General features: G+C 43.6%; 1 protein-coding gene across 1 annotated transcript; it reads right to left on the reverse strand.

Moving 5' to 3' along the window:
- Positions 1 to 1,312: 1,312 nt before the first annotated feature.
- LOC118772375 (zinc finger protein 436-like) lies at positions 1,313 to 18,105 on the reverse strand. Its single transcript, XM_036520637.1, has 12 exons — positions 18,043 to 18,105; positions 17,199 to 17,401; positions 15,074 to 15,169; positions 14,864 to 14,956; positions 6,829 to 6,952; positions 6,381 to 6,557; positions 5,906 to 6,017; positions 5,755 to 5,813; positions 5,172 to 5,314; positions 4,517 to 5,096; positions 4,195 to 4,348; positions 1,313 to 1,316 (listed from the first exon to the last, which is right to left on the reverse strand). Exons 1-12 carry the CDS (start codon positions 18,077 to 18,079, stop codon positions 1,313 to 1,315), a joined length of 1,782 nt encoding a protein of 593 aa, XP_036376530.1. The 5' UTR covers positions 18,080 to 18,105.
- Between the last annotated feature and the right edge of the window lie 1,617 nt (positions 18,106 to 19,722).

The following is a 19,722-nucleotide window of genomic DNA, read 5'->3' on the forward strand; positions in this document are numbered from 1 at the left end:
TTTAAATATTAAAAAATGTCAAATTACGCACATGTGCAGAAACAGTCTGCTATTGAAACTACTGATACCAAAATGATTTTACAACAACCAGTTAGTGCAACATTACCTCACACACACAAAAACCACAATTCTAGAGGCATCCACTCAGCATTTCCCAGAATTAGTTTATTGAGTGACACACAGTGTGTATGTTCAAAAGTGAATGGTTTATTTTCAATTTGCTTAATGATTCACTATTTTCTGTAATGTAAAGGGTTTGTTTCTGTTTAGGCTGAGCCATATTGCTTTCATGTTGGCCTTCTGCGTAGATGTGCTCTGTTTCTGCACTTCTCTTGATTTGTGTTCATGGGTGGTGACCATTGTCTTACAAATGTGCCATCTTCATCAATGCTGAGGTGATCCAAGATGGCAGCCACCATGGCTGAGTACATGGCACTGTGCTCCTTCCCCTTCTTTTCTGGACACTTGTGAAAAAAAGCATGCTTTTCCTCTTTGTACACCTAGTGATAGTTTTGTTGTTGACTCTCTAATTTTATGCTTTTAAACATTCATTTTATTTATTGCAATATGTATTCTTTCATTCAATTTTAATGTAATTATTGTTGTTTGAGTTTGTTTGCTGCCTGTTGATAGCATTTTATTATTGACAGTTTCTGATTGAGACAATGCCTCCAGTCAAGTGAGAACTAAAAAGATCAAAGTTCACTGTTTGGTATTTTGAAGCTCAGAGTTGAGAGTTATTAAAAACTTGGATACACTGACCATGGGCATCATCTGTGCTTAATGACAGATATTGCAGTTGCAGCAATATTACATCTGGCAATGAATATTCATGGATCTCTTTTGGGATGGCTAGCTCTGGTAGTGTTTGTAAGTTTCAAGAGAAGAGCCAGCATATGCAGAAGTTTTGTCATCCTCCTTCAAGCATTCATGATAACTGTTGGTTTTTTCATTCAAGTTGCCAGCAAACCAAAGCCATTGGCTTTTGAAAAAAAAAATCATAGCTGATTTCAACAAAGAAAATCTTTTTTCCTTTCGTAGAGTCGTCTTCCAGAACGTTGTGATTTTGGGTTATGCTTGAGCAGATGCTGAGGATGAGCTTTGAGTTCAATTCAATTCAATTCAATTCAATTTTATCTGTATAGCGCTTTTTACAGCACAAGTTGTCACAAAGCAGCGTTACATTGTTCCCAGGCCTGAGAGCAAGCCTAAGGCAACATTGGCAAGGAAAAACTCCCTAATTGTGTCTGATACAAGGAGAAACTCTCCCTGTGTCTGATGCAGTATCAGTTGTCATCCACTCTGCTCTCACTCACCTGGAGGGCAGGGACTCACACATCAGGCTGCTCTTTCTGGACTTTAATTCTGCGTTTAATTCCATCATCCCGCAGACACTAGCCAACAAACTGCTACTGTTGGGGCTGAAACCATCTATGTGTAACTGGGCATTGGACTTCTTGACAGGCAGGCCACAGTCCGTGTATATCCATGGCATCTTGTCCTCCACCATCGTACTCAATACCGGCTCCCCACAAGGGTGTGTCCTGAGCCCCATCCTGTACACCCTACTCATGTATGATTGCTCTGCAAGGTACCCGGGCAATCATATTGTGAAGTTTGCGGATGACACGGTTGTTGTTAGTCTGATCTCCAACAATGAGTCTATGTATAGAAGGGAGATAGAAGAACTCGTTGACTGGTGTGATGCAAACAACCTGTGCATCAATGTGGGGAAGACAAAAGAGATGTCTGCATATATCCAAACACAGCCAGCATCATTAAGAAGGCACACCAACGCCTGTATTTTATGAGGAAGCTGAAGTAGGCCGGCCTCAGTGCTGCTGTGCTGACTTCCTTTTACCGGTGTGTGGTGGAAAGTGTCATGACATCCTCTATAACTGTCTGGTACGGCAACTGCTCTGTGGCTGACAAGAAGGCGCTGCAAAGAGTGGTTAAATCTGCTCAAAAAATGACCAACAGTAGCCTCCCTTCTTTAGAGGACATTTACAACAGCAGATGCAGAACCAGAGCAACGAACATCATGATGGACCCCACCCACCCAGGTGAGAATTTACCCTAGTGGAAACTTCCTTTGGAAACTTTCCTTTTTCCTTTGGAAAAGTAGATACGTGGACAGTCGATTTGTATAAAGACAAACTAAAAGAACTGATCTGATAGCATATCTATAGTCAGAGATGAATTAACAAATGGGACAGACCATTACATTTCACATGATTTGTTCTCCAAGAAAAATTCATCACAACTTGTAAGTCATCCTTGCTGACACCGTGTACCTCACCACTATGAATTACTCGATTGCAGATGGCATCAAGAAATGCTTACAAGATTTAGCGGTTGATTTTAATGAGACTGCATTTGTGTCCAAAAATGGAACTATTATATTGAATACGTTATAGCGACATCCTCCAAAGCTTGTCAACATGGCCCTGCACAACATTTCACACACATCTGCATTTTCTGCATTTCTAACCAGTGGGACTGAATTCAGCACGTGACAGTGTTGGATCTAAACATTGCTGTCAATTCATCAGGAGGAAACACGCTGAGATAAACTAAAGACTACATTTGACAAAAACGTTACAAATGCTACAACCATGAATTATTACATCCCAACACAACAGACATGAACTATAGAAAATAAGATGGGACAAAAATAAGCATTTAGGTATGAATCAACAGCTGTAATTCCTGGATACCTAGTGGTTCTTGGTTTCACAGCAGTTTTTGGATTTGCTCCTTGACACATGGCACAGGTGTGAGAAGAACGCTTCTTCTATAACACTGCAAAGAATGCAAATGGATACATATGTCCTATTGTAACTAACTTTCAGAAGGAAATAATGTCATGAAACGCCTGACCATTACATTGTAATGACAATGTATTCAAATACATACTTTAATATGGAGTTGGACCCCCTTTTGCAGCTATAACAGCTTCCACTCTTCTTGGGAGGCTTTCCACAAGATCTTGGAGTGTTTCAGTGAGAATTTGTGCCCATTCATTCTGTAGAGCATTTATGAGGTCAGGCACTGATGTTGGACAAGAAGGCCTGGCTCGCAATCTCCGTTCCAGTTCATCCCAAAGGTGCTCGATGGGGTTGAGGTCAGGGCTCTGTGCAGGCCAGTCAAGTTCTTTCACACCGAACTCATCAAACCAAGTCTTTATAGTTCTTTCTTTGTGCACTGGGGCACAGTCATGTTGGAATAGAAAAGGGCCTTCCCCAAACTGTTTTGCCAAAAAGTTGGAAGCATAGCATTGTCCAAAATGTCTTGGTATGGTGAAGCATTATGATTGCCCTTCACTGGAGATAAGGAGCCTAGCCCAAACCCTGAAAAACAGGTGTGGCCAAACACTTTTGTCCATATAGTGTACATTGCACATAAGGGGTTTCATACTTAAGTGCACATGAGTTATTGCACTGTGAAGAATCATAGCGTGACCTCTTCACAGCAGAAGGGGGAGGAGTTAAACAGTTTTATTGCTGCTGGTAGAAATGTTCGCCTGTGATGCTCTGGAGCACTTTGGAGGGATGAGTCTATTGCTTAAGGTGCTCCTTTGGAGAGTCAGTGTGGACCATCCTCCTCTCCAAGGCATCCACTAGAGCCCTTTTTTTTTATTTTATTTTTTTTCCTTTGTACATTGTGATTTTGTTTCTCTTGTAAAGCACTTTGAGCTGCATTCCATGATATGAAAGGTGCTATATAAATAAAGTTTATTATTATTATTAGAGAATCCAGCCCTGCTCCCAGGATGGCACCAGCCCTCCACAGAAGCTTGTTGATTCTGTTGACATCAGCTGTTCTCACACTGCTGACCCAGTATAAAAGTATATAAAAGTATAAAAAGTTTCCATCACCACACCTTAGTGAAACCTTAGTGAGTGAAAAGGGAAACTCACCACTAAAATAACGATAAGATAACAAAGGATGACTGTTGGCTGGCTGCCAGGTTGACCAATGCCACAATTCTGGTTGCCATGACTTCCATGTATCAGAGGATGTTACTCTGGCACTGAAGGATGGAGTTGCCTGACACAGGAAATCCTTTTTTAATCAACTGATTCAAATAGTTCTCTGTTAAAAAAAGATTTTTCCATTCACTCCTTCCGATCACTGGGCTGAGAGAAAACGCAATTTTCAGTGTGAATTAAATGATGTCGTTTTAAGCCAGACCAAATTCTGAAGCTCTTTCCACACTGAGAGCATTGGTATGGGCCCTGCCCTCTGTGCGTTAGCTGATGTCGTTTGAGATTACCTGATTGAATGAACTGCTTCCCACACTGGGAGCAGTGGTAGGGACGCTCTCCTGTATGGATTTGCTGGTGTTGTTTTAGGTGTGCTGGATCTTTGAAACTCTTTTCACAATGAGAGCACTGGTATGGGCGCTTGTCTGTATGGATTCGCTCATGTTTTTTCAAGCGTCCTCCACATCGGAAGCTCTTCCTACAAATGGAGCAGTGGTATGGCTGCTCTCCGGTATGAATGCGCTGGTGTACTTTTAGGTGTGATGCAGATCTGTAACTCTTCCCACACTGGGAGCAGTGGTATGGACGCTCCCCTGTATGGCTTCGCTGGTGTGTTGTCAGATCTGATGCAGATCTGAAGCTCTTCCCACAAATGGAGCAGTGGTATGGCCGCTCTCCGGTATGAATGCGCTGGTGTACTTTTAAGTGTGATGCAGATCTGAAAGTCTTTCCACACTGGGAGCAGTGGTACGGACGTTCTCCTGTGTGGCATTGCTGGTGTGTTGTCAGACCGGATGCAGATCTGAAGCTCTTCCCACAATGTGAGCAGTGGTATGGACGCTCCCCTGTATGAGTTCGCTGGTGTATTGTCAGGACTGATGAAGTTATGAAGCTCTTTCCACACTGGGAGCAGTGGTATGGCCGCTCGCCTGTATGGGTTCTTTTATGTGCTGTCAGATGTGATATGTAGCTGAAACTCTTTCCACACTGGAAGCAGTGGTATGGCCGATCTCCTGTATGAATTTGCTGGTGTGCTGAAAGTTGTGATACGTATCTGAAACTCTTCCCACACTGGGGGCATGTGTGGGCCCCTGGGGTGCCTGTGTGGGACTGTGTCGGGGTGGGGAGTGTCTTAGGGGGTGTGGGGTGCTGAGGGGTGCTGCTGGGAGGCAGTGGGTTCTCTGCTCCATTTCCTCCAGATCCCAGAATCCTGCTGTCCTCCTCTGGGTTAACCTTCTCAATGTGCCGCTGAAGGTTCACTTCTTCCATGTGAGTGAATGGGCACTGGGAGCAGGCAAAGACCTGAGACGCCACCTCAGCTGTCTGCCCTGAAGAGACAGAAGACAGGGGATACACAGATGCTCTGATCAGGCAAATATAGCCAAAACTGAGATAACACACAAATGTGTACAGAGGAAAGAAAAATGTGAAAAGATAGTAGCAATTAAAATAGGCACCTCAGCTAAGTCCCCAGTATGGCTAAACACACCTCAGGATTTCTGAGAGAAAAAAACTGATGTGACTCCAAAAATCCAACTGGAGTTGAAGAAGCAGTTTTCATCTTCATCCATGCTATACTCAGACCTTTCACACAGAGCCGAGGAACACGTACACTCACATACACAGTATACATATGCACACACATCAGATTCTTCCACTGGGGCCAGTGTGCAATTGCAGGAAGAAGCACATTGATTCCATTGAATGAAAAGTGCTGTAAGAAATAAGTGATTATTAATGGAGAAAACTGCTGGGTAGCTGTTCTCACCTGTGTTTCCTTTACTGAGGGGGATGACAGAAGATTCAAAGGAGGGTTCAGCACAGATCCTGCAAAACATGAATAAAGGCACATTACTGTGACAACACCGATCACAATGAGGAGGAAGAGACACTGACTTCATCTCCCCCTTCACTCTTACTCTGGCTCTGATGAATCTGGAGGCTCTTTCAGGGGGTTCTCCAAGCTGTCAATCATCTCCTCCTTCTGGACCATGACCTGTTCCTTCTGCCTCAGTGCGCCCTCTTCCATCACTGGAGTAAAGTGTAAATCCTGTTTCCATGGAGATCTCACTCCCTGGTTCCCATTGCTGACCACAGGATGAGGAAGTGATGATACAGGAACTGACATCTCTGTGATCTCAAGTCGGCGAATCAGCACTCTAGGCTGTTTGAGAAGACAGGAAGTGACCTGAGGTGAAAGGCCCTCCCCTTCCTGTTGGCTACAGTCTGATTTTCCTTCATTCTTCAGCTCTCTGTCAGTTTGGAGGGCTGGATCACTTTCATCTCTCTCCCTCTGTTCATCTCTCTCTTTTTGCCCCTCCCTCCAAAGTCCTTTGTCCTCTTCATCTCTCACAACATCCTCCTTCTCCATTTCCTCCTTCTGCTTCTCCCCACCTTCCTCTTCCTCCTCCTTCATGTTGGATAGTATGTCTATCTCCTCCCTGCTCATCCCATATCCAGTCTTCCTCTCCATCCTCTCCTCTATGTCTTCACTTCTGTTCAGACCTGATCTCAGCTCAACCCCTGTGTAATCTCTGCTGTCCATCACAGATTCTGTCTTCATCTCTCTAGCTGAGGAGGCAGAGTTTGATAAGTATTTAGAACATAGTGCTGATTCTGATTGCTGGTCAAAATGATTCAGTTTAACTGAATCCACCACTTTTCCGTATGGATGAATGGGAAAAGAAGAAAGCCTACAGTTGTCCATGGAGGGAAGGGCTGCTGAGAGACAGAGAGAGAAAAAGAATTAACAGTTATCCTTCCACATGTTTAACTGTTTGTGCATCACAGAGCCAAGTCTGGTGCTGGAGTGGTTTATATGCATCCTCTAACAGAGGCCTACCACTCCTGTCGAGGTGTCCAACACATCTGTGGTGCTGGAGTAGGGTCTTAAGCTGCTGTGGGTCAGAGGCAGCCTGCACACACTCCTCCAGGACAGAGGGGGCAGCACCGAGCCATGATACAGTCTGAGGGAAAGAGACGTGTTAGCTTTATCATCAATCAGCTGTTTTTCCACAGCAGCTGTGAATTTGCATACAATGACCAGATACCCACGCAACAGAGCTACAGTTACAATTCCAACACTACCGCCTTCTGTCCCTACCTTTCTTTACATATGGAAATAAAGAGCAGCAAATCTGTATATCAAACTTTATTTTTCATTGCAGCTGCTACTCATCCAACTTAGACAGAACTGGACAAACGATCTGTCACTGGGAGTCTACAGTAGTTGTAAGTGCTGTGTACCGTTTTCAGGGTAGTGAGACTAGTGCTGTTGCTCTCTAGGAGTTTGTTAGCTTGTTAGTGTGTTACTTCTGTGTGTTTGTCGATCTTTAGCTAGAATTTGCTAATTTTGTCTATCTGGTTATCAGTCTCCTTGCTTAGAGGTGTTAGTGTAACTGCTATAATTGTTAGCTTAAGTGGTACAGTTTTGGCAATGAGAAAGCCATTAATGTGTCAGAACTTTTGTTGTGGTAATTAAATAGGTGTCCTCAGCTGTGAACACAGCTCGTGTATCTATTTAAAATATATGAATAGTGACAGCCCTTGTGTGAAACCCTTGTTGTGTGAAGACCTATCTGTGTAAAGACCTGTAAGTCCACCTGTGTGAGGCCTGTCTGTGTAAAGACCTGTGAGTCTACCTGCAAGAGACCTGTCTGTGTAAAGACCTGTGAGTCTACTTGTGCGAGTCCACCGAGCGAGAACACCAACAAGGCTTGTCATAAACAGAGAAGTTCCACTTTACCTTTCTTTCTCACATTTATACTTGCCATCAGCCAGAAATATGTGTTTTCAGTACATCCCAGGTGTTCTAAACAAACGTGTCTCTCATGTCATTCACAGGAGGAAACACAATCCAGACAACCTGAGGCCTCTTCCTGCTGCCTCAGGTACACCCCTCTGCTTCAGTTGGCCTTTGGAATTGCCAGTCTGTGATCAACAAAGCTGACTTCATCCCCACCTTTGCCACCCAGTCCTCCCTCCAACTCTTGGCTCTGACCAAGACCTGGATCCATCCGGAGAACAGAGCAACTCCTGCAGCTCTCCCCACCAACTTCCCCTTCTCCCAAAGTCCTCGCTCAGCTGGGCAGGGTGGTGGAACAGCTCTGCTGATTTCCAACACATCAGACTTCACTCCTGTCTCTTCTTTATGCAACAATACCCCTTTGAATATCACACAATCACTGTTACTGAACCTGTCAAACTGTATTTCATTGCCATTTATCATCCTCCAGGTCAGCTAGGTAACTTCATTGAAGAGCTGGATGTGTTACTGTCCTCTTGCCCTGAAGATGGCAACCTGCTTGTGATCTTCGGCAACCTGAACATCCACCTCGACAAACCTCAAGCTACAGACCTTCTCACTCTGTTGGCTTCTTTCGACCTGAAATTTTCCTGCAATCCAGGGATTCACAAAGCGGGAACCCAGCTGCACATCATCCTGACATGTAACTGCAACACTGACAACCTCCATGTCACTCCGCTACACATATCTGATCACTACTTCGTTCAGTTCATGTTGTGTCCCTCCATCTCCACCGTCCTCCCCTCCTCCTGTTCCCTGTCACCCACTCACTTTTCCTCCCTGATCACTGCCTCTCTGCCCCCTCCCAGCCACTTCTCCTCACTAAATGTAGATAACGCCACTAACACTTGGCTCAGTTATCAAATCACATGGCTTCTCCTATCACTGCTATGCTGACAACATCCAACTCTTTTTCTCTCTCCCTCCCTCTACCTCCCAGGTCAACGAAAGAATCTCTGCATGCCTGGCTGACATCTCCAAATGGATGACATCCCACCATCTGAAGCTGAACCTCAGTAAAACGGAACTGCTCTTCATCCCAGCCGGCCCTTCCCCCCTGCATGACCTCTCCATCACCGTCGATGGCACCACAATACCATCCTCTCAGTCAGCAAAGAGCTTGGGCATCACCCTCGACAGTAACCTGGACTTCAAGGAGTACATTGCTCGCACGTCACGGGTCTGCCGATTCCTCCTCCACAACATCAGGAGGATTCGTCCGTTCCTGACAACATACGCGATGCAACTCCTTATCCAGGCCACAGTTCTCCCTCGACTGGACTACTGCAACGCTCTCCTTGCAGGCCTCCCAGCCTGCACCACCCAGCCTCTCCAGCTCATCCAGAATGCAGCTGCCCGACTGATCTTCAACCTCCCCAAATTCTCCCATGTCACTCCCCTGCTGAAATCCCTCCACTGGCTTCCTGTTGCTGCCAGGATCAGATTCAAGACCTTGACCCTCGCCTTCTCTGCAATCAACAGGGCAGCCCCTGCCTACCTCCAAGAACTCATCCAGCCCTACACACCAGCCCGACCCCTGCGCTCAGCAGCAACTGGACGCCTCGCTCCTTGCATGGTCAAGGCAGGAGGTGCTCGTTCTGCCAGACATCGGCGTTTCACCTACATCACTCCCCAGTGGTGGAACGAACTCCCTGTCTCGCTACGGACAGCTTCTTCACACCATTCCTTCAGACGGGGCCTGAAGACGCACCTCTTCAGACTCTACCTGGACTGACCCAGCACACGATTGCTGCCCCCCCCCCCATCAGTGCTGTCATAAATTGCTGTGCTTTCTAAATTGTGCTTTTTAAATTTTTTCTTGTTGCCGCCTTTACCCTGACGCTCATTGCACCGTTTGAAGTTGTTGAAGTTTGCCGTTTGAAAGTGTATCGTATTAGTTGCCCTATAGGCTGTAATTGTACAAATCTAATAGTACTGTGTCCTCTCAGCTGAGAACTGTCTCATTGTGGAACTGTACACATCCTGTCCCCGTACTGTCGCTATACTTGCTGTATGCACTTTTGTAAGTCGCTTTGGATAAAAGCATCTGCTAAATAAATAAATGTAAATGTAAATGTAACACTCTTTGTGCCACCCTAACCGCCTGCCTCGACAGCATCTGCCCGCTCTCCTCCAGGCCTGCACGCGTGACACCCATCCAACTCCTGGCTTTCTGAGGTTCTCCAAGACCATCGCCTCGAGCTCAGGGCAGCCAAGAGGAAATGGCACAAATCCAGAGACTCCACTGATTTGCCATGCCGATGACACCCAGCTCTACCTCTCGTTCAAGGCATTGATGCTCGCATACATGGTGGCCAACAAAACTGCGCTTACCTACCTGAAATCACTGCTGCAACCCTATGTTTCCTCCCGGCTACTACGCTCTGCCACTGAATGGTGCCTGGTGGTCCCATCGCATTGCAGCCTGAAATCACTGTCCACTACTTTCTCCGCCGTCGTCCCCCAATGGTGGAATAAACTTCCACACCTCATCTGTTCTGCTGAATCCCTCTCTGTCTTCAAGAAACATCTGAAGACACAACTCTTCCGTGCTCACCTGAGCACCTGAAACACTTCCCCCTAAAGGAACTTCTCATATCTCAAACTGTCCCCTACTAAACTATAAACTAATATTATCTGTTATCTAATGGTTTAAATCAATCAACTTTACTTGTTAGTTTGTACCTTGCCTGGCCAACCATTGAAACCTGGTCATGCAGTGCTTTCAATATTATTGACTCTGCATGGTTTTTCGCTTGTGTTGTATTGTACATCGTTTGTAAGTCACTTTGGATAAATGCGCCTGCCAAATGAATAAACGTAAATGTAAATGTAACATGCGCCAAAGAAATAACAAAACAGCAGGAAAGCAGTCTGTTGCCACAACTGCACAGTTCATTTTGGCCTTCACCATTTTTCCTCTCTGTGTCACCTGCACAGTAAGTGGTGCATTCATCTTTAGAATAACATATAGCTTAGAATTGAGGTGTTGCCTGACTGTGGAAGCGCACAGCTGCAGTATGCTGTAGTGGTAAAGAGTTGGACTTGTAACTTGTAATGTTGCTGGTTCAATTCCCTGTTAGGGCACTACCATTGTACCCTTGGACAAGGTACCTAATCCACAATTACCCCAGTAAACAGAATTTTATCCATTCATACAGCAGGTACATTTTATCCACTCATACAGCAGGTACATTTTATCCATTCATACAGCAGGTACATCTCTTTGGATAAGAGTGTCAGCTACAAAACAAGAATTATTTGCAAATAATCTCATCTCATTCTAGCACAGGCTGAACTTCTCAAATTGCTCAGATTACCATTATTTATATTGTGCATTATACTGTACATAGAACCCTTATATATACACTTCCCTTTCCAACTCTGTCCACTTCACCTCCATGTATAACATATTTAATATATTATACATATATAATAATATGCATACATGTTGCTCTCCACTGTCAACACTGTATATACTGTAAAACATAGCATCACTTTTGCTGTAGCACTTACTTTCTTCTCCACTTATCTGTAAATAATACTATTCTTTTGCACTTCTGGTTAGATGCTAACTGCATTTCATTGACTTTGTAGCTGTACTCTGCACAATGACAAAGTTGAATCTAATCTAATCTAATAATATTACACAACCATCAATAAGTACAAGTGCTTAAACACATTTCTAATAGTTGTTAGTGTTTCCTGTTCTAACTGGACAGCATGAATTCTTTTAATTCCTCTGGTGCATTATTCTGACCTGTGTGATAGCTGACAGTTGTAACACTACCAGCAGTAATACGAATTAGGAACCATGTTGGGCTCTGGGATGGATTAAAGATTAGACCATACATTTTTTCCAATTTCTGTGGCATGAAGGAGCTTCAGTGGAGAGAATCATTTTAGAGTCATTGCATAATTCAATACTTTTATGAAATTAGAAAAAAATCTCAAGCACTATGAAGACAAAATCAAAATAAAATATAGCTGCAAGCAGCAATGAAGGAGCCAAGCACCTCAGGGCCACCAGGTAGACAACTAATGAGAACACCCCTGACTAAGACACCAATCCATCACAGGCTGAACAGACACATTGACACTCACTCTTACACTCACACCTATTGGCAATATAGCATATCTGATTGACATTACCTGAATGTATTTGGACTGTGGCAGAAAACCAGAATACCCAGAGAAAAGCCACATGAACACAGGGATAAGGTACAAACAGAATGCAGACGCACCCAGAACTTGAAACCTCCATATTGTTAGGCAGTACTGCTACCCATTTGCACCACCGCACTGCCCTCCATTACATATATGTCAAGCTTAAACATAAGCAGTGCCATAAAATGCAGTGTGCCTTCTTGGAACATTGCAATAAGAAGTGCCAACGCTGTTGGAGGAGTGCAATTTTTTGGTATTTGAAAAAATCCAAAATCATGGGAAAAATGGCAGAGAACATATCATATTAAGCTGAATATAATAAAATGTCCCTGATTAGAAAAGGACCTCTCAACTTTTTTTGGCAAAAGACTTCTTGAAGATCAAATCTTATTTATTTAAAGAAATCATTTCATTTGATACCACCAGGCTTCTAAATAGCTTCATACCCCAGGCTGTGAAGATCGCAATCCATTTCATGCTGCACCTGGCACTTTTTGTACAGACAAAAAAAAAATCATTTATTGACAGTACATGACAGCTGCTATTCCCCTCCAACTATACCATAAAGACATGCCGCCATGGAGTCATGTTGCTATTCCTCTCCAAATGTTTACAAAACTGAGTGTATTGTTTATGGATATATGTTGTTTTAACTCTCTTTGTAATTTATATACACAGTTGATATAAGAGAAACTGCATTTCATTCTTGATTGTACACAAGTGCATGATAAAATGACAATAAAGGAAATCTCAATCTGATAAAATTAATTTAATAAAATACACTGAATAAAACAAGGTACTCTGATATATTTTCTACATCTGTTAGATGAAATTACCACATTTAAATAAAAACAAAAATAAACTAGTCTACTGGGATGTCTAATACCACTCAACAATCTCAGATAAATGACGCCATCTGTTGTTCTAAAAACCGCTGTCTAACATTCAGGCCAATATGGAGAGCCCAAGTGTTTCTTCAACAGTATTTAGTGTATTAGTTGCGGCAATAGGTCAAAAGGTGCAGGAGATGTGCCTATTTTAAGTGCTACAAACTGATTGTATCTTAGCAGCCATGCCATTTGGACACTGAGCTGTGTTCATTTTCCAGTTAGGACCTGATATGTAATGATCTAACGACCTACAAAAAATTGGTCACAATATCTGCTTTTCTTTGTGTGGTCTGTGTATTGTGATGTCCATTAGAACAAAATGTCGTTATAAACTAAGTACATGGACACATGGGTGTTTAAACCTGTTTTTCAGTATAGCACCCCAAAGTGGCCAAATTTCACTAAACTTGCTGTGTGGCACCCAGGCCTAATTGTAAGCATGCGTATCGACTTTTATGCCAATGAACAAAAGCATTGCAGAAATATGGCCACTCTTCCCATTCCAGATGGGATCCTTAACTTTGATGAAGCACAAGAAATTTAGTTGAGATATCTGCTTTTCTGCCAGAGTAATGGGTATTTTAATGATTTTTAATGGTATAGCGCCCCCAAGTGGCCAAATTTCACTTAAACTAGTGCTACTAATACCAACAAAGTGTACCAAGTTTGGCATCACTCCAACAAAGCATTGCTGAGATATGACTCATGTCCTGTTTTAGTGTCTTCACCATGGAATTTCATTGGACGACAGCGGCTGTATCGTTTGCCCCAGCAAAATTCTTTGAATAAATTTTGGTCAGAACCCTCTGTAGACGATACGGACCAAACTTGGTGGTGATAGGATCAATGGTCTAGGACTAGTTCGCAAAAGTAGGTCATGACCCAGGGATTCAGCGGAAATAAGGATCACAACTCTAGGACAAACGGTTCAAAAGTAATAAGCAAATATATATTCTGAAATTTGGCCTGTTGGTGGCACTACAGGGATTGATGGATACCTTGGACTGTGCTCTATGGGGGTGCCAGATTCCACCAACATCCACCTAGGGCTTCTATGGCCTGCCATAGAAAACCATTGAAAAAATGATAATACCAAGATGGCTGAAAAACAAAATGCCCGACACACAGGTTTCATGCTTTCCCAGCTAGGGTCCTTCACTGTGATGATGCACAAGAAATCTGGTTGAAACATCTGCTTTGGTTCCAAAGCTACAGGCATTTGAATTTTTTTCTCTGTTTTTATAGTAGAGCGCCCCCATATGGCCAAATTTCATGAAACGTGGTGGGTACCCAATATTCCCCCTGGCAATAAAGTATACCAATTTTGGCATGACTGCAACCAAGCCTTGCTGACATATGGCTCACTTCCCGTTTTGGTGTCTTCGGCATGGAAATTCATTGGATGACAGCGGCCACATCATTTGCCCTAGCAAAATTCTTTGAATAACTTTTGGTCACACCCATCTGTAGATGATACGTACCAGATTTGGTGGTGACAGGATCAAAGGCCTAGGACTAGCTTGCAAATGTAGGTTTTTTGAAAAATTCTAAATGGCGGAAAATCCAACATTGTGGATGCCATAACGCCAATGGGTGCATTCGAATCGTCATGACCCAAGGATTCAGGGGAAAAAAAATACAAACGGTTCAAAAGTTATAAGCAAAAATGTACCTTGAAGTTTGGCCTGTTGGTGGTGCTACAGAGATGGATGGATTGATCCCAAATTTGAGGCCTGGATACTTTGGACTGTCCTCTATCAATGTGCCAAATTTCATAAAAATCCACCAATGGGTTCTATGGGCAGCCATGGACTCCCAGAGGAGAAAGTAGTGAAAAATTCTAACAATTACAATAGGTGCTTGGCCCCTAATAAACTGGATATTTTGGCTGATACCAGAAGCAGGTCATGAAAGGACACTGTCCCTCAACTACTGAGTGACTGGATTTTACTACTGATGGAAAAAAGAAAAGTAGTGTTACACAGGTGTGATGCAGTGGGGTTTTGTCTCCTTACCTGTTTGAGGTCTGGTACTATAAGCAGCTGCTCCAGTCTGGAAAGGAACTCCCACACCAGCATCTGCAGAGCTGAGTCATAACTGGGACCCAGCTGCAAGGAGAGAGAGAGAAAGAGAGAGAGAGAGAATGGCCCTTTAATGACATACTGTTTCCTACCAGAACTATGCAGTGAACCCTGCCCCACTTTACATGGACTTGAGTGTCAGACCTGGAGGAAGTGCTCTCTCTCAGCTGGGTCTTTCAGCAGGGTTTGGACCAGCTCCACAAAATCAGCTTCTGACGCCTCCACCTTCACATCAGAGCTCTGCAACACAGCACAGCGGTCACACACACAGCTAACACACTGTACAGTGTAGGGGTCCTTCCGATTCATCAGCCTGCCAGTTACATATTCTGCATTTCCCACAGTATCAGTCTTGGTTCCAGAGACACTGATAATGGGCCAGTAACACTTCCCCTTCCTCCCATTCCTGCCCCTGTAGTGGTCAGGCTGTGTGCTGGAGGAACCAGCACTGGCTACCAACTCTGTGTCTATGTACTGGACCATTGGCTCATTCCATCTCAAATCAACCAATGCCAATGCTCTTTGTGTTCAGATTCACTACAAAAAAGAATCAAAAAAATATTCCTAAATCATTCATATGAACACACCAGAGGTTTAGGTTCTGTATTACAACTGCTGTTTGAGATTTCACCATTTTAAATTTATTGCTCAAAAACACAATACATTCTACTGTAAGGTTCTCCCTAGCATATCATGTCATCATATCATATATCCTGGAGAGAAGCAACTAAGTCATTGTTTTACATTACAAAGGTGGTTTGTTACTGGTATTGAAAAAAAGAACAAGCTCTGAAGCTGGGATATTTGCCATCTTTACAAAAGGCAACAAAGTGCATGAAAATGCTGAATGCTATAAATAGTGGAGTTAGTTATAACAGCTTAAATAAATAATAATAGCTTAATCTGGACAAGACCGATCTACTGTTCATCCTGGCCAAGCCCTCTCCTCTGCAAGAGCTCTCAGTTACTGTTGACGGCACCACAGTAACTTTTTCCACATCTTTGAAGAGCCTGGGGGACACCCTCGACAACAGGCTGGATTTCAAAGACTACATCTCGCAGACAACATGCTCCTGTCAATTCCTCCTCTTCAACATCAGGAGGATTTGCCCTTTTTTGACCACTTACTTCACCCAGTTACTTGTCCAGGCCACCGTGCTCTCCCACTTGGACTACTGCAATGCCCTCCTTGCAGGCCTCCCAGCCTGCACCAATCTCCCAAAGTTCTCCCGCATCACCCCCCTACTGAGATCCCTCCACTGGCTCCCAATCTCAGCCAGGATCCGCTTCAAAACCTTGTCTCTCACCTTTTCTGCTGCAAAAAAGACTGCCCCGACCTACTTCCAGGACCTCATCCAACCTTACGCACCTGCTTGACAACTTTGCTGTGCTACATCCGGACGCCTCGCTCCTCCCACCATCAGAACAAAAGGCCCACACTCCTCACAACGTCGCTTTTCCATCATCGCGCCCCCAGTGGTGGAATGAACTCCCCACCCCCCTGAGAACAACCCCTTCCATCCAACCCTTCAGACGTGGGCTGAAGACACATGTCTTCAGACTGTACCTGGACTGACACCCTTGCCATTTTGACCTTGTAAATCTAAAATTCTTGGCTTGTACTTGTAGCTCTATCTCTTACCTTGTACTTGTAGCACTTTTTTGCCTAGGTAGTATAGCTGCACTTTATTGTCCCAGTGATTGTATTTGATATGTGTAACCTTAGATCAGATTAGTTCTGTTTCACTACACCGACCTTGTGCTCAGCTTCAGCACTATCTGCAGTGTATGACCTGTACACATCTTGCCCTTGTGCCTGTTTGCCCACTATATGCACTTTTGTACATTGTGTTGGATAAAAGCATCTGCTACATGAATAAATGTAAATGTAAATGAAATTACTTCATATTTTGGAGCATAATTATGTGTTAATATCACCAGCCTTTTTTGTATTGTATGTATTTTCATATTGCATGACAGGACCCTCTTGAAAACGAGAGGCCACATCTTAAGGGTCTTTGTCCTTTTAATTTCTAATAATACTATAACTCAAATTTCTATATTTTCAGATCCCGATATCTGGAATGTTCACATGGGGTGTGAGATAACAGCCCCTGCCTTGACTGTAACCTGGGGAGCAGCAACACCGCTGTTACGCGAAACGCCTCTGACCCCTCCAGAATGCATCATTCTGTCTCATCACTGCCATTATTTAAACGTACACTTTTCACACCTTAAATTACAGAGTGCTTCAGCCCCCTTCTCTCACCCTCGCTCGCAGTGCCAGAATCAGGTGGCTCCTCTGTCTGTAACTCAGCAGCTCTGGGACTGCCTCTGTCACCAAAGTCACAAACTCCTCCAGTTTCCCATAATGCATTATGTCTCGCTGCTGCACCACTTGCCACATGGCTGCAGAGAACAGTCGTAGAGGGGGAACCAAAAGGCGCAAGGAGGAGAGAGGAAGAGAGGGATCTGCAACAGAGAGAAAACATAAGGAATCTACACACAAACAGGAGCACCTCTGACACATCTAAAGCAGCAATGACTTCAGTTACCAGCATTTGGTCCTGGTTCCACAGCCTACTGTTTACCACCCACTGCTGTTTATAAAGCCTTTAAGGGGTTTGGTCCACATATCAAACTGCAGGTACATGAATTCTTGTTTTTAACAATTCGAGACGTTTTGTTTACCCATAACCTGCGATAAAACTCCGTAGCTGACACTAGTTGATCAAGTGAACTTTATCTTCAACAACCCTGCTTTAAACCAAGATGAATCAGCAACAGTTTAGTAGTACACAGTTTTACACTCTTCCTCTGCTGCAGACTGAACGCACAACAAAACTTCGAGCTAAAATGCGTTTGCTACACAGTTAATCGGCAAATGGCTTGCAAACAAATACGTCTTCTGCCTCGTTTCGTAGCGATTACACTCCCCGTATGCAGAGGGGAATGCTGCGAGTGTGTTAAAGCGCATTAATGCTAAAGCTATGCTAAGGCAGCGGCTGGATGAATTAGGCAGGTTTTTAAATCTCCCTCCAACAAGATCACGCAGGATGCGGTGATGATGCCGGTCTGACAAAGCCCTTCCAACGACGATAAAATGTACAAACCCCTGTTCTCCTTCCCTGAAGAACTTCGTCTTTCCATCGCTACAGCTCCTCCAACAGCTTGAGAAAAATTAAAACAAACAAACAAACAAAAAAAAAAAACAGATCAAGCTAGTAAGCGCAGGAGACAACAGTGTCTACAGGCTGTAGTTCCGTCATGCCGGCAATGATAAACAACACAACGACTTCCGGTTTCCGATATTTCCGGTCAAAATAAAAGTCCCGCGAGAAAAGATTCAAAATTAACCGGATTTCAGTTATTCAAAGCGAATTTAAAGTCCAAAATACTGCGTAATAAGTGAAAACATGTTTAAATGTGCACAATCAACTAGTTCAAAATTTTGTAATTCAAACAAAACTATTTTAGTTATAGAATTATATAATGAAGAGAATAAAATTGGCGACAAGGACTCCATGCAGAAAGTGAGTTCCGAGTTGGTGAGAGATACCCAACAATTTTTTTTTGTTGTAACTTAAGAGTGTGGGAGGAAGCTAAGCTAACTAGACTAGCAAAGAGAAGATGTCAGCGACCATAGGAACAATTGTGGCATTTGACCACAACACACAAATGTGGGAAGAGTACATAGAAATATTACAGCATTTCTTTGCTGCAAATAGTATTGAAGACCCAAATAAACAGAAGTCCATTCTCATTAGCGTTGTTGGCTTTCAAACCTACAGTTTGATGCGAAACTTGGTGAGTCCGGACAAGCCGGGAGATCGTAGTTTTGATGAACTGGTGACCTTGCTAAAAGACCATTATAACCCACAGCCAAGTGAGATTGTGCAGTGTTTTAGATTCGACTCATGGGTGAGGCAGTTGAATGAGTCTGTGGCAGATTATGTAGCCCAACTTCGCAAGCTAGCACAAGATTAATTATGTAAGAGTAATTATGGCACATCATTGTCAGAGATGCTGCATGACCAACTAGTACGTGGGATAAATGATGAGACCATCCAAAGACGGCTATTAACTGAAACAAACCTTACATTTGACAAGGCACTGAAAATTGCCTTAGTTATGGAGTCCGCATACAGAAACACTCAGGACTTGCAAGGCAAAGCATCATGCAAAAGCATAAGTGAAAAAGGGAAACCAGGAACCTCATTCAAACGAACTGAAAATAGGACAACAGAGGAGGGGAAAGGCTGCTATCGATGTAATGGCGGACACGATTCCGCTACATGCCGTTTCAAGCAAAAAAAAATGCTATTCCTGTGGAAGAATAGGCCATATAGGGTGTGCTTGCAGAAACAAGAAAAAGCAAACTGAAAGTAAACAAAGCAAAGAGAGAAAAGGCCGAGATAGTGCATGAAGTAAAGCTCCTAGCCACAGTAGTTCGTTCTCATCATGTTACAGCTTTGGATGAATCTGATGAAATGGAGGCAACACAGTAGGCATTTTCCATGTATAACATGCAGGACGTTCATGCAAAAGTAAAACCGATTACCGTTGAATTACAAGTTCATGGAGAAAATGTTAAATTTGAACTGGACACTGGATGCAGCATCACTCTGATGAAAGTTTAATGCACAGTGGGGGAATGCAAAGAAGCCCAGTGTGGGGCCCACCAGTCTCAAATTAAAAACATACACAGGGGAAGACATAAAAGTGCTAGGAGTAGCAGACGTGAAGGTGAAATGTCAAAAACAACAGAAGACCCTGCCCCTTTACATAGTAAG

This window comes from Megalops cyprinoides, chromosome 2 (assembly GCF_013368585.1).
Source record: "Megalops cyprinoides isolate fMegCyp1 chromosome 2, fMegCyp1.pri, whole genome shotgun sequence".
NCBI lineage: Eukaryota > Metazoa > Chordata > Actinopteri > Elopiformes > Megalopidae > Megalops > Megalops cyprinoides.

Coding starts and splice junctions, on each gene's coding strand:
- LOC118772375 (XM_036520637.1), bottom strand. CDS start 18,079: ATGGAAAGACGAAGTTCTTCAGGGAAGGAGAACAGGG. Junction 6,558..6,828: donor TGGACACCTCGACAGGAGTG/GTAGGCCTCTGT, acceptor CTGCCTCCTCAG/CTAGAGAGATGAAGACAGAA. Junction 5,315..5,754: donor CCTCAGTAAAGGAAACACAG/GTGAGAACAGCT, acceptor CTGTCTCTTCAG/GGCAGACAGCTGAGGTGGCG.